The sequence below is a fragment of the Dendrobium catenatum genome, unplaced genomic scaffold (assembly GCF_001605985.2).
Source record: "Dendrobium catenatum unplaced genomic scaffold, ASM160598v2 fragScaff_scaffold_1593, whole genome shotgun sequence".
In the NCBI taxonomy this organism is placed as follows: domain Eukaryota; kingdom Viridiplantae; phylum Streptophyta; class Magnoliopsida; order Asparagales; family Orchidaceae; genus Dendrobium; species Dendrobium catenatum.
In genome coordinates, this window is record NW_021320055.1 from 103,847 (window position 1) to 116,409 (window position 12,563).

The 12,563-nt window shown below is 33.4% G+C and overlaps 1 protein-coding gene across 1 annotated transcript; it reads right to left on the reverse strand.

Moving 5' to 3' along the window:
• Positions 1-556: 556 nt before the first annotated feature.
• On the reverse strand, positions 557-11,432 carry LOC110104310 (probable LRR receptor-like serine/threonine-protein kinase At1g63430). The gene is made up of 13 exons (XM_020833356.2): positions 11,021-11,432; positions 10,698-10,833; positions 10,283-10,354; positions 10,023-10,166; positions 9,796-9,942; positions 8,870-8,986; positions 8,734-8,798; positions 6,573-6,821; positions 6,274-6,479; positions 6,066-6,198; positions 5,813-5,970; positions 4,656-4,871; positions 557-1,042 (listed from the first exon to the last, which is right to left on the reverse strand). The coding sequence occupies exons 1-13, from the start codon at positions 11,106-11,108 to the stop codon at positions 797-799; spliced, it is 1,977 nt and encodes a 658-aa protein (XP_020689015.1). The 5' UTR covers positions 11,109-11,432; the 3' UTR covers positions 557-796.
• Positions 11,433-12,563: the final 1,131 nt, after the last annotated feature.

Consider the following 12,563-nt stretch of genomic DNA (forward strand, 5'->3'; position numbering starts at 1 on the left):
ATGATAGAGAGATTAGTGAATATATTTGTCATTCTCCGTCATATGCTAACGGTGTAATATATTTTGATTAAATTTGGAAACTGCTATGTATATATATAATAGAACCAATGTAATAAAATAGATTAAGGAGAATAGAAATTATTTATACACAAAAATTATATTGTATACACATGACATCCAGCTTTATTCTTTATACTAATAAAAATAAAAGAGTTTAATAAGTATCTTAACATTTCTTTTATGTTCGTAAAACATAATACCTCTTTTTAGGCCTTTAAATTGATACCTTATCCCCGCACTGCGGTTAAACAATGAGATCTTTCAAAATAGAAATAAAAGAATTAAAGGATCCAGTAGGTTTCGTCTTTAAATCCAAATTATATTCGTTAGTTCAAATAGATTTTCGAGTCTTCATAGAAAGGAAGAAATGAAGAGGAAATCGGTTATAATTCGTAATATATATAGGAGTGCAGAGAGAGAAAGAGAGAGAGAGAGTTCTATGAGTGCTAAAAGAATCTCTTTAACATGCAGGAAAAACTGCAGCAGTTACCAAATATAAATAGACAATGCAAGTTTAGCGGCAAAGCTATGCAATTGAATTATTTCATCAACCAAGAATTTACATAAGATTTCACATATTGCACTCATTTTAGCTTACAAATTTTGACCATTTAAGCACTGTCATAGCAAAAGCTAAGAACTACACAACACGCCAACAAAAGAAGATTGGAAAAAAAAAAAAAGTTTTTTCCTATATTCTATGAGCTGTGGATTTTACAGTATGTGGAATCTGCAACTAAACTGAGAGAGCAAGCTCTGCCCAAGCCAGAGAAGACTCACTGAGAACAGCACCAACAGAGATGTCAATGCCATCCTCCAACATTGCACATAGTATCTGCATCGATGGCCTCTTCGATGGCTCAGGATCAATGCAGAGACTAATCACACTGCATAGTACAGAGAGGTCGCCAGGCTTCACGTTTTTGAGTTCTGGATCTACTAGCATACTCAGCTTATCTGGGTGCTGCAGATACTCCATTGCCTGCATAACGTAGGAGCTCTGGGTTAGATACTAAAAATAAAATTACATCTTATTTAATAAATTTATGTTAATTATAAGGAATGTTTTTAAAAAAGTAATAGTGTTAGTCTTGATCTAAGTTAAAAGAGAATGATAGACAAATTAAAATTTCTACAGGTTGATTAGTTTAGATAATCAAGTTATGGATTAACTTAAATCAGAATCATTTATGATATAGAAATATTAGAGTTAAGAAAAAGAAAATATGAGAAGTAAGAAGGAAATTTTATAGGTATTTCACCAAAGTTAAGTGAATGAGTGAAAAGGGAAAATTAAGGTATCTAAGATTGAAATGGGGAAATATGTTTCTATCTTATAGAAGTTTACAATTCTCTCTATGATTTAATACATTCATTAATATAATTTTTTATATGGGTACTTGATAAAGTTCATAATACTATTCTATCTTAAATAAATAATCAAATAACCTCTTTTTTTTACTTAAATAACTAAATTCATATTGTAATAAAACATCAAATGTGAAAGCATCTTATTGAAACCCATGTATGTATAAACTTAAATATAAATACAAGAAAAGATAATAAAAGAAAATGAATATGCATGTTAAATAATAAAGTTCATCCCTTATGGTACTGGTTGAGAATGTAATATACCGTGCATGTCAAATAAAAAATACTAGAAAAAAGAAAATAAAATAGAAATGATTGTGCCTTAATTAGTGCAAATTTTGGATGGTGCTCTTGAGATGGTGTTTTAAATCAAACGATACTATATAATAAATTATTTTTAAATAAAATATTTAATGATTACTTGTGAGGATTTATATACATGTTTTATTTTTTTAAATTACTATATTATAAAAATGTAATTTCCCAATGATTTTTGTTGTGCGAACTCAACCTATTCTCAAATGTTAGTCTTAGGAAAGATTCTTTTAGATTAAATGGGTGACATAAAAAGATTTGTGTACCGAAGAAGAGGAGCGAGTGAGAATAGTGATTTAATTGAGATATAAGAAATAGAATGGTTTTGGGTATTATTTGAATATCAACAAAATAGAGTGTTTTAGTGACATTTTATACTTTCAAAGATGTTTCAATTGGATTACTTGTAAAAAAAGTGAAAATGATTAAAGAACCATTCAATCGACTATACTAGCCTTGGTATTCCAAGCTCACAGGCCAGGTTGTGACACCAATTAATTCTCAAGCAGATGTCCAATCCAATTCATTGAGGGATAGTTTTACTTAGGCTAACATTCCTTTTACACCTATTTTAACATCTGACCTTGATATTACTAATGCATTTAGAAAAGAAGCTCAAACATGTAACAAACACTCCATTGCAAAACACCTATCCTATAACAATATATTAAAAACCATGGAGCATTTGTCTTTAGAATATCTAATTTATTTATTCTAAAAACTACTCATCAAGCATTGGATGATCAAAATTGAAAATTAGTTGTGATTGAAGAAATGAATGCTCTAACAAAGAATAGCACTTAAGAGTATTGTTAATCTACTCAAAGATAAGAAGACATTTGGATGTAAATGTGTATTCATAGTAAAATGCAGAAGTGATGGAACTATGAAAATATATAAAGCAAGACTTGTGGTGAAAAGGCTCACCCAACCACATGATATAAACTGCTTAGAGACCTTACTTATATTGCTAAAATTAAGTCTATCAAAATAGTTTAATCTTTTGTCGTAAATGTCCTTTGACTTCTTCATCAATTCAATATTAAGAATACATTTCTTAATGGACACTTACAAGAAGTATACACCTGAATTTGAAGATAATCTTGAGAAAGAGAAAGTATGCAAGTTGAAGAAAACTTTGTATGTGCTAATACAATCTCCTAAAGCATGATTTGAAAGATTTGACAATATTATCTGGAGACATTATTTTCAACATAGTCAAGCCAATCACCCATTTTTCAAGAATTCACCTAAAAGTAAAATAGACATCCATATTGTTTATGCTTGTGATATAATAAAAATTGGAGATGATTTCAATGACATTGATCACATGAAGAAAAGACATGAGGTCAAATTTGACATCAAAGACGTAGAAAAAAGCTTAACTACTTCTTCGATATGGTATTGCCCCTATATAAAGAAGGTATTTTAATTAACCAATGCAAGTATATCATTGATTTGCTTAAAGAAATAGAGATCAGTTAGGAACTCAAATGGATCCCTACTTAAAATTATATATATATATATCTTAAAATACCTTAAAGGGACTCCAATAAAAGAACTCTTGCTCCAAAATAAAGGTCATCTCTATGTAAAAGCTATATGGATGCGGATTGAGCAGAAGACATCAATGATAAGATTTGTTTTTGGCTATTGTACCCTTATAGGAGATAACCTGGTTACTTAGAGAAGCAAAAAATAAAGTATTATTGCTAGAAGTAGTGCTGAAGCCAATTTCTAGTCCATTGCATAGGCCTTTGTGAAATGTTGTAGATAAAATGGTTTCTAGTAGAATTAAAAGTTCTTACTCCAATGGCTATCAAAACCTATTAGAATAATAAACCTCAATTTCCATAGCACATGATCCTATTATACACGATAGAACAAAGCATGACCTACATACCTACAACAAATAAAGTTGCTATATTCTCATAAAAAAACTTCCTAAGTCAAAATTTGAATATCTTGTTAGCATGCTTTCAATGAGTAATATCTTCATGACATCTTGAGGGAGGTGTTGAATGTCTACCTACAGTCTTCCTAGACTGCGAGCTAGAGGCACTGTCTACTAATGAAAGCACTCACAAGCTTAATTCCTTCCGAAACTAGCAGCCTTGATTCCTTCTATTAGATTACCCTGCAACCAATAAGGTTCAGATGCTTAAAGCACATGGATCAGCCCTCTGGATCCCACGGTTTCCCGCCCTACCGGCACTGATTTTATATCTTCCCTTTCTGCATTTTTTTTTTAATATTTTCCTTACGTAAATCCTATGAAAAAGCCTATACATACAGCAACCCTGTGTACAAAAAATACAGCAATAAAAAACTACAGTTTTTTCTATTTTTCTATTATCTTTTTTCAGATTTTAGTTTCAATTGCAAATTATAATCCTTTCCATGTATTTTTGGGGCATATTCTATATGGAATAAACTGTAGAGATCTAAGGAGATAAATATTAATACTATCAACCATCTGAAACAGCTTTGATTTTGGTTGTAGAATCGGAAAAAGGTTGGTTAGAATCAATCAAGTTTTATGGTAAGTAAACTATATCAGGACTTCGTACCTTTGTGATCTTTATGGCAAAAAGAAGGGAAAATGCTACTCAGCATTAGGCATGCATAGAAGACATTCACTCAAAACTTCTCGTCTGTTTGGGACAGCTTTCTTATTATTTCTTAAAGCAGTTTTTTAGTAAAAAAATTTAATTTTTGTACTAAAAAATTGCTTTAAAAAGCAGAAAGAAAGCCGTCCCAAATGAACCGTTCATTTAAACATTCCTACTTTCACAAAAGCAGAGGGTAATCATGCAGATTCTCCTTAAAAAAGGAATGTTTCCTACATGCTCTTTGGATTGCTAACAATTTCTGTGAAAGTTTATATCAAGTGCTGATGAATAAGTTACCCAATTTACAATGCACCCTCTTTCTTTGCAATGCGGTGGTCTTCCACTGATTAGTTCCAACAAGAGTACCCCCAGATCATATGTGTTGCCCTGAACATACATTTTCCTTGCCTCTGAATTTTCCAAGAAACCATTGTTTAAACCTCCATTACTTAAGTAGCTTAGGCCATTGTCTGATTTCGAAACTATTGTAGTCCATCTTTCAAAATCAACCAACTGCATAGCCAAATATAGAAATGCAAATTATAATGGGAAAATTATTAAATATTTTCTTTTCTGAGGCAAAGTACATAGTAAATAATGAGAAATAGCCAGAACATATGGAACATCATTTAGAACAAGCAGCGGCCATGGATGATAGGTTTGTCAAATCCCAGAAACAGAAGAGAAAGTTGGACTTTTCCAGCTTCTAGTGCGTATAGCAATTAATAATAAAATACATGCCAGAGACTTCTAATTTTATTCCATTCCTCTGTAATAGGGAACCAGAACAATAAGCTAGCTACGTTCTTATGATTTAACCTTGGCACAATGTTTATTGATTGCACAAGGACGGGCTTCTAACAAAAAAAGCCTGACAAACTGAAAAACCTGCTGGCTAATACGACATAGAGAAGAGGCGAAGCAAGAATGATTGAAGAGAGAAAAGGAAGAGAATATTATTAGTGTGGAATAGTTTGTACAGAGTAGTATAAATAGGTTAATTACATACAAGAATTGTAACAAAAATGTCCACGCAGACAAGCTGACGTGGAGGAGTGCTAACAGGCCCCCTCAAATTAATCATCATAGGTTGAATGATTAATTTGCTTCGGAGGTTGGAAAAGTGAGTTGCCGTGAAGGGCTTGGTGAGAATATCTGGAACTGTTGAACTTGGCTATTATAGATGAATTATTATTATTATGTGACAATTTAGTTGATAATGAAAATAAATCTATCGTATTTATATCCCATATGATCATTTAGGGATACAAAGACTCTACAGCATATCAGTTTAAATAATTTTCAAAACATAAACAACTTATTTAGATCACTTATGAGGTCAATATTTCTTTTAAAACCTTTCAATTATGCCTTCCAAATTTTCCATTTAAATATCAAAATCTATTTTAACACATGCAACAAAAAACCACCCAAGTTGTCATATTCACCCATACCTTTGGTGAGAAATCTTCAGTAAGATATACTGCATTAGAGTTGAGTTCAGATATTGTGAATGGAGGCTGTACTTCAGTGTGCAAGTATCTCAATCCACGAGCAACACCAATTGCAATTTTCAAGCGCCTGAGCCAGGATAAATGGCCTGTATCACCATCTACAGTTTTCAAAGAAACAAATATCACAATGTGGACCACTAAATATCATAAAGTGGAGCATTTCAGAAGTAAAGAAATCAAGTAATGAACTTACAATGAAGATGCTCATACAAAGTCCCATTGGATGCATACTCAAAAACGAGCATCCTCAAAAACGGCTCATTCTCTTTGCAATAACCAAGAAGTTTTGAAGTGTTTTCATGATTTAACCTTGACAAGTTAGCAACCTAAAGTGAAAAGGGTTCATTTCAGCAAAGAGTCCAGATAATTTTGCTAAATCAAAGGGAACTTAGACTTTGTACCTCCTTCTGAAAGCAAAGCTCAAGACAGATTGGCCAGTGAGAGACAGATACTGCAAGTGATATGACAGCAATTTCAGGCCCATCCTTTAAAGTCCCCTTATAAACTTTGCTGTCTGGGGAAGACCCTATAATGTTGCTAAAATCTTCACAAGCAACTTCTAGCTCCTGTCGGCTAAACCTCAACATAGTTTTGAGCAGACCATCATCTGTGCAGAATTTTATTCACACAAGTCAGTGCAGTAAATAATATGCATTTGAAGCTAAGACAATTTATTTGCAGGAGAAAAGCCAGAACAAACCAATTGAGATTTTATGATCCTTTATGGTTGGTGTTCGCTTCCATGGGATTACCACATTAGACTTTGACTTTGATTTGCACCTTTTAGCAGCACGAACTATGCATGTTATAAAAAAGATAACAAAAGCAGCACCTGTAAATACTTCCAGAATCAGAAGCCACACAGGTTCCTTTAGGTTTTGATGATTGATCTTGACACTAGATAGCTCGTAAGTCTCTTCTGCAGTTTCTTGGTTTTTAGCAGAGATACCTTCAACAAGTAATGAATATTTAAAACCTCCAGAAAAAAAAAAATCAAGAAGCAAAACCTTTGCTAAAAATAATTGAAACAATTACGCATACTGTAATGCATTTTCGTGTAGCATCTAGGATACACCCCAAAACGGTACCCAATGTATGAGATTATTTCATAAAGGACGTTTTGGAAGTTTATTAAGGCTTCGTTTGGGATGGCTTTCTTAATGCTTCTTTAAGCAACTTTCTAGTATAAAAATTTAAATATTTGTACTAGAAAATTACCATAAGAAGCAATAAGAAAGTTGTCCCAAACGAAGCCTAATTTTTCCGGCTGCCCTAAACGAATTATGCTTCTATTCTTCATAATCAATGCAAAATGAAGTCTACAATAGTAGCAAGAAAATGTAGCAATCAATTGGATGAACCTAAATCAAATTCTATGTTTGTTGTGCATTGATCTTCTTTTTTATTTTTTATTCTTCTTCACTCTTTGTGTTTATATAGATTTCACCTATTTTCCAACACACTTCACAGTGTCATTTACAACGTTGAATCCCAACTACTCTTTTTCAATGCCATTATTTTTTGAGGAAATCTTCTTTTTCAAGAAAATATCGCTAAGATTCAATTTGAGTAAGCGAAATTTGTCATCGACATTCTTTATAAATTATAATACTATGTGCTAGCTTTGCAAGCTTATGCCCATAGCATCAATCTCTCAGCAATGGGGTCCTTAGGAGGGAATGATACACAACTCTACCTATTGCACTTTCAAAGAGGCTATTTTGAATGAAGACAACCTAACAATTGTTCCTGGTTTGATCTCTTGTGATCATTGATTTACCTCAAATCGAAATTGTACTTCACAGTTATTGGATGGTCATTATCCTGTGTTCAGTCCCTAAACAGCCATCAGAATGTTTAGGCTTCTTCCATCACACAATAAACAAACCCATAATCTCTACAACGATTATCCTTAAATTGACACTTCAATATGTGGGTATTCTTCTTACCAAACCAGGAAAAAGAAGACAATTGTGCGACAACAACAATATGATTTTTCAACAAGTTTTACATTGGTTGTCGACTACCTAACACAACCCTCCACTTTTCTCATCCAGACCATAGGACCTGGCAACGACAGTATTAAAAAGAGGCCAACTGTATGCTCAGAAAATCATCAACATTGAAATTTGTCAAAGAAATGGAATAAAAAGCAAAAAACATGAAAATAAAGAAGTAAAATAAAATGTACTAGGACTTGTATTATTTAAGTTGTCAATGGCATAAAATTGTTCAACAACAACAACAACAACAACATCAAGCCTTTATCCCACTACGTGGGGTCGGCTACATGAATCCTTTTTCTCCATTGTGTCCTATTAAAAGTCAAATTCTCGTTTAAATCTAATAAAGAAAGGTCATTCCTAATATTTTCTAACCAAGTCTTTTTAGGTCTACCCCTACCTTTCTTAACATAAGTCAAATCTAATACCTCTACTCTCCTAACCGGGTCATCGCAAGGCCGCCGTTTTATGTGACCAAACCATCTAAGGCGACTTTCTCTAATCTTATCTTCTACTGGAGCTACTCCAAACTTTTCACGTATATGCTCATTTCGTATCCTATCTCTAAGGGTAAAGCCACTCATCCACCTGAGCATCCTCATCTCTGCCACACTTAACTTAGTATTATGCTTCTCTTTTAAAGGCCAACATTCGGCACCATAAAGCATTGCAAGCCTCACTACCATCTTATAGAATTTTCCCTTAAGTTTGAGGGGTACATTTCTATGGCATAAAATTGTTGCAAACATAAAATGATTCCGATCATAACATCAAAGTGATAATCCTCTCACAATTTTATTTTTTTCTCACAAGGATCAAAAAAGAGATATTCATTGGGAACAAAGTTGAACATCATACATTGTTGAGAAGATCGATGATAGATGGAGTCTTTATCTTGGAAGCAGTTACCTTGAAAGCTTGTCCTAGATAAAAAGCAGAATTAAACTAATGAAATTAAGATAATGAACTTAGGCAATGAAGTGTTAGTTTGTACCTTGGAAGGTACTCCAAGCAAGTGGGTACTTTTCCCAGCAGAAAGTTGTATGAAAAATCTGCAACTTTTAACTTAGTTAACTGGCATATACCAGTTGTGTTACTTTCATAAATTAGCCTGAATCATAAAGAATAGCTTTTAATACACCAGAAACTTTATAATGCAACAAGATGAAATCAGCATATTAAAACCGCATCAGTTTCCAAAGCTGCTTATCATGACTAAAGACTAATGAAATTCTGAAAGACGGAGAAAATTTATAATCCCTTTTGAACAATGCTTCATGTATGGACTTTTCCATGGACTAAAATTTATCGAGATTATATAGTCTGACTTACATCCTTAATCAATGAGTTCAAAGTTTGAATTGGCCATCCATGGGATGATAATTTGTCTTAGAACGGTAACATTAATGAGGGTCCTCTTGAAATCATATGCCATTAGAAGAAAAGCAAACAGATGGCATGCATTTTCATTAATGCAGGCATCAGCATTTGGCAGTTGATTTAGGCTTCGTTTCGGACAGCCCTTTTATTACTTTATAAAACTACTTTTAGTACAAAAATTTCTAATTCAAAAAATTTTTATACTAAAAAGTCGTTTAAAAAAGCAGCAAATAAGTTGTCTCAAACGTCTCAAACGAAGCCTTATAATAATTCTATAAGTTATAATCATAACCATTAGTCTTATCCGATAGGTTACGCATGGCCGCCTCCTCGTATAAACTGAATGGCAAGTTTGATGCTAAAGATAGGAAACATTGGTCATAGATTAACAATTTTAAAACATTATCCTTAGGAATAACAAACCTTGTAATCATATCAATTACTTATTACATGATGCTAGGATTTGAATAAATTAAAAAAACTTCTACTATATGTTTTATGGTATTAGTTAAAAAACAGTTTTGGGAAGAAGGCAATTACATTCCATGAACTGTTGATGAGTTTGAGCTTTTGCTCCCAGGAATTGGTCCACTAAGCTTATTTCTATCCAAATACAGTGCAGCCAGGTTGACCAGATTACCAAGCTCGATAGGGATGGCACCAGTCAAACCATTGAAATGAAGATTTCTGCAAAATTATAAGCAATAAATGAAGTCAAAAACTTCTCCAAAAAAAAAGAAAAGGGAGGTAAAGAATAACGTTCTTACAATGTTGTTATATTACTCAAGTCTCCAATTTCAGAAGGAATAGGCCCCAAAAGACGGTTGACACTCAAATCCAACACCCGCAAGTTCTTGAGCATGCCGATTTGTTTGGGTATTGCTCCGTAGAACAGATTGTTATTTAAAATTCTGAAAATAGTCATTATCTTCGGTAAGGTAAGCAACGCATGAAAGTAAAAAAAAATAAAAAATAAATAAATAAATAAATTATGAAATTGGAGCATCTAAATAGATAAAGAACACACAGCTCTTGTAGTGAATTCAGTGACCCAAGTTCTGGTGCAAGGAACCCTTTCAAGGAAGAATTGGCAAAGTTTCTGCAACAAAATCCAATACGCAAAGTGAGCACAAGAAGCCTAATCCTCCTAGGGTACATAATTAGTGGAGATGTGAAAGCGCAAATTAAAAACAAAAAAAATCAGCACCATCCAGTAAATGATGCAACAGGAAAACATATATGATTTGACGCATCACGCTTGAGGTAGAAATCATTCCAATGAAATATCACTACTCTTTTTTACTAGAAGCAGATTTACAAGAGAAAACTACAGTTGTCCGGAAAATTAAAAAAAAATAACACTTTTGAAATCTTCACAGAACAAATGCAGTTTTTCGATAGAAATAGCAATTTCACGATCTATAGACCAGCTCGTCACTTACAGAGAAATCACATGGTTCTTCGAATCTGAGCACTTGATGCCATACCAGCCGCAAGGATCTGTGCCGGTACTCCAGTCTGATAGTTTTGCAAGAGGATCTTCAGAAATGGCTCCCACAAAAGCTTTCAGTGCTGAAACTGCAAAAGTTTCCAGCAATTCAAGTCAGAAATTCAATAAAGATGCGATTTTGAAGCTCGGAAAACTTCGAAAAAAGCAATTTTGAAGGTTTATCAAAAAATCCCCAGCTGCAACTATCTCAACGGAATCATAGACAATGAAAGCTTAAGGAACTTCACTTAAAGCTGAAGAGTGGAAAACACATACCCTCTTCCTCTTGAACAGACAAAGTCTCAAGGAAAAGGTATCCCATTTGGGTCGCAAGAAGCAGATGAAGAAAAGTTGGAAACCTCATTACATCTGTATGCGCTATCTTCCTAACATCGTGAAGACGAACAAAGATCTCCAAGGCTTATCCCATACCAGAAGAACATATAATGAAATAGCTAGTAACCTTAAACTAATAAAGCTTAAAGCGAAATTGGAAATTTGACACAAGGGATGACGAGATAGAAGAACACGGACCCAAAATAAGTAATCTCGAAAAGGAAGGTCGGAAACGGAAGAGTAAGAAATTGAAGTCCACATGGGAGGAGTTGGTGAACAAAAGTGCCTAAAGGGAAGAGAGAGAGAGAGAGAGAGAGAGAGAGAGAGATTTGATCTTTAAAGCAAAACCATAAAATTATAGAGGAGGCGAGAAAGGAAAGGAATGTCTAATGTGTCCTGGTACTGAACTGTGGGAGAGGGGAGATCTGTTTTGATATCCCAGTCCTATAGTCTTAAGAACAAAACATAAATCAGGTTCCTGAGATAAATTTCAAAAAATATTCTTCTGAAATTCATTTATCATCTACCTAACTATTATTATCAATAAAATGTTCAAAAAAAATTCATAACTATATGATTTTAAACTTGAATGAACAAAATTCTTAATTACTAGAATAATCAAATGGCTATGGTGAAGCTATAAAGTTGGAAATTTGAATGAGGGCTACTATACGTTGGGCTGTTGTTGTGAAGTAAAACCATCCAAAAAACACAAATAAGGAAAAGAAAGTACACCAAATAATTTAAAATTAGAAAAAAAATCACAAACTCACACCATATCAAGAAATTCACTATAAATATTTGGAGAAATTATACAAATCTCTTTCTCTATCACTCTATCATTATCTCACTTCTCTCTTATATTGTTCTACAAATATAATAGACAAAGAGACGTTCTGGAACAATACTAAGGGACGCGATCCTTTAAATTAAACATGAAAATCGATGAAGAAAACTGTCCAACCCGACTTCCAGCTTAATTCGAGAGCCACGACACTTCACTCTTTGTCTCCAACCTGCTTTGCAGCATCGTGATGCTTGCTCTAAAGCGCCACATGGCCATAGCGCTTCGATCTCTATTACAGTGTTGCAACGCTTGAGTATATAGCATCACGGTGCTGTATCGGGAAAAAAAAATTTCAAGGGCAGAGCCCCCGAACCCAAGTCAAGGGAGGCCCACCTGCAACCCTTCAACAAGCTCTATCGATGAAATTGAGATGTAGGTCAACAATATAATGTGATTGATCCACACAATTAGATTCCACACAGAACTTACAACTGACACAATGAGTTTTTATTTTTAAATTTATAATATTTTCTTTAAATTAATGAGCCACAAATTCTTTCCCACATTAGTATTCCAAATATCTATTAAAATATAATGACAATAAAAAAATTAATAGAACAAACCTTTACAGCATCCAACAAATATCATGTTCTATTTTTTTCTTATTGTCCATCACAATAGCAAACAGAGGAAAAG

What these genes read in the sequence shown, in the direction of transcription:
- LOC110104310 (XM_020833356.2), bottom strand. Translation starts at nt 11,108, where the DNA reads ATGAGGTTTCCAACTTTTCTTCATCTGCTTCTTGCGACCCAAATGGGA. An exon ending in AGCTTTGCTTTCAGAAGGAG is followed by an intron (nt 6,199 to 6,273) that starts GTACAAAGTCTA and finishes TTTTCACTTTAG; the next exon opens with GTTGCTAACTTGTCAAGGTT. An exon ending in GAGGGTGCATTGTAAATTGG is followed by an intron (nt 1,043 to 4,655) that starts GTAACTTATTCA and finishes TACGTTATGCAG; the next exon opens with GCAATGGAGTATCTGCAGCA.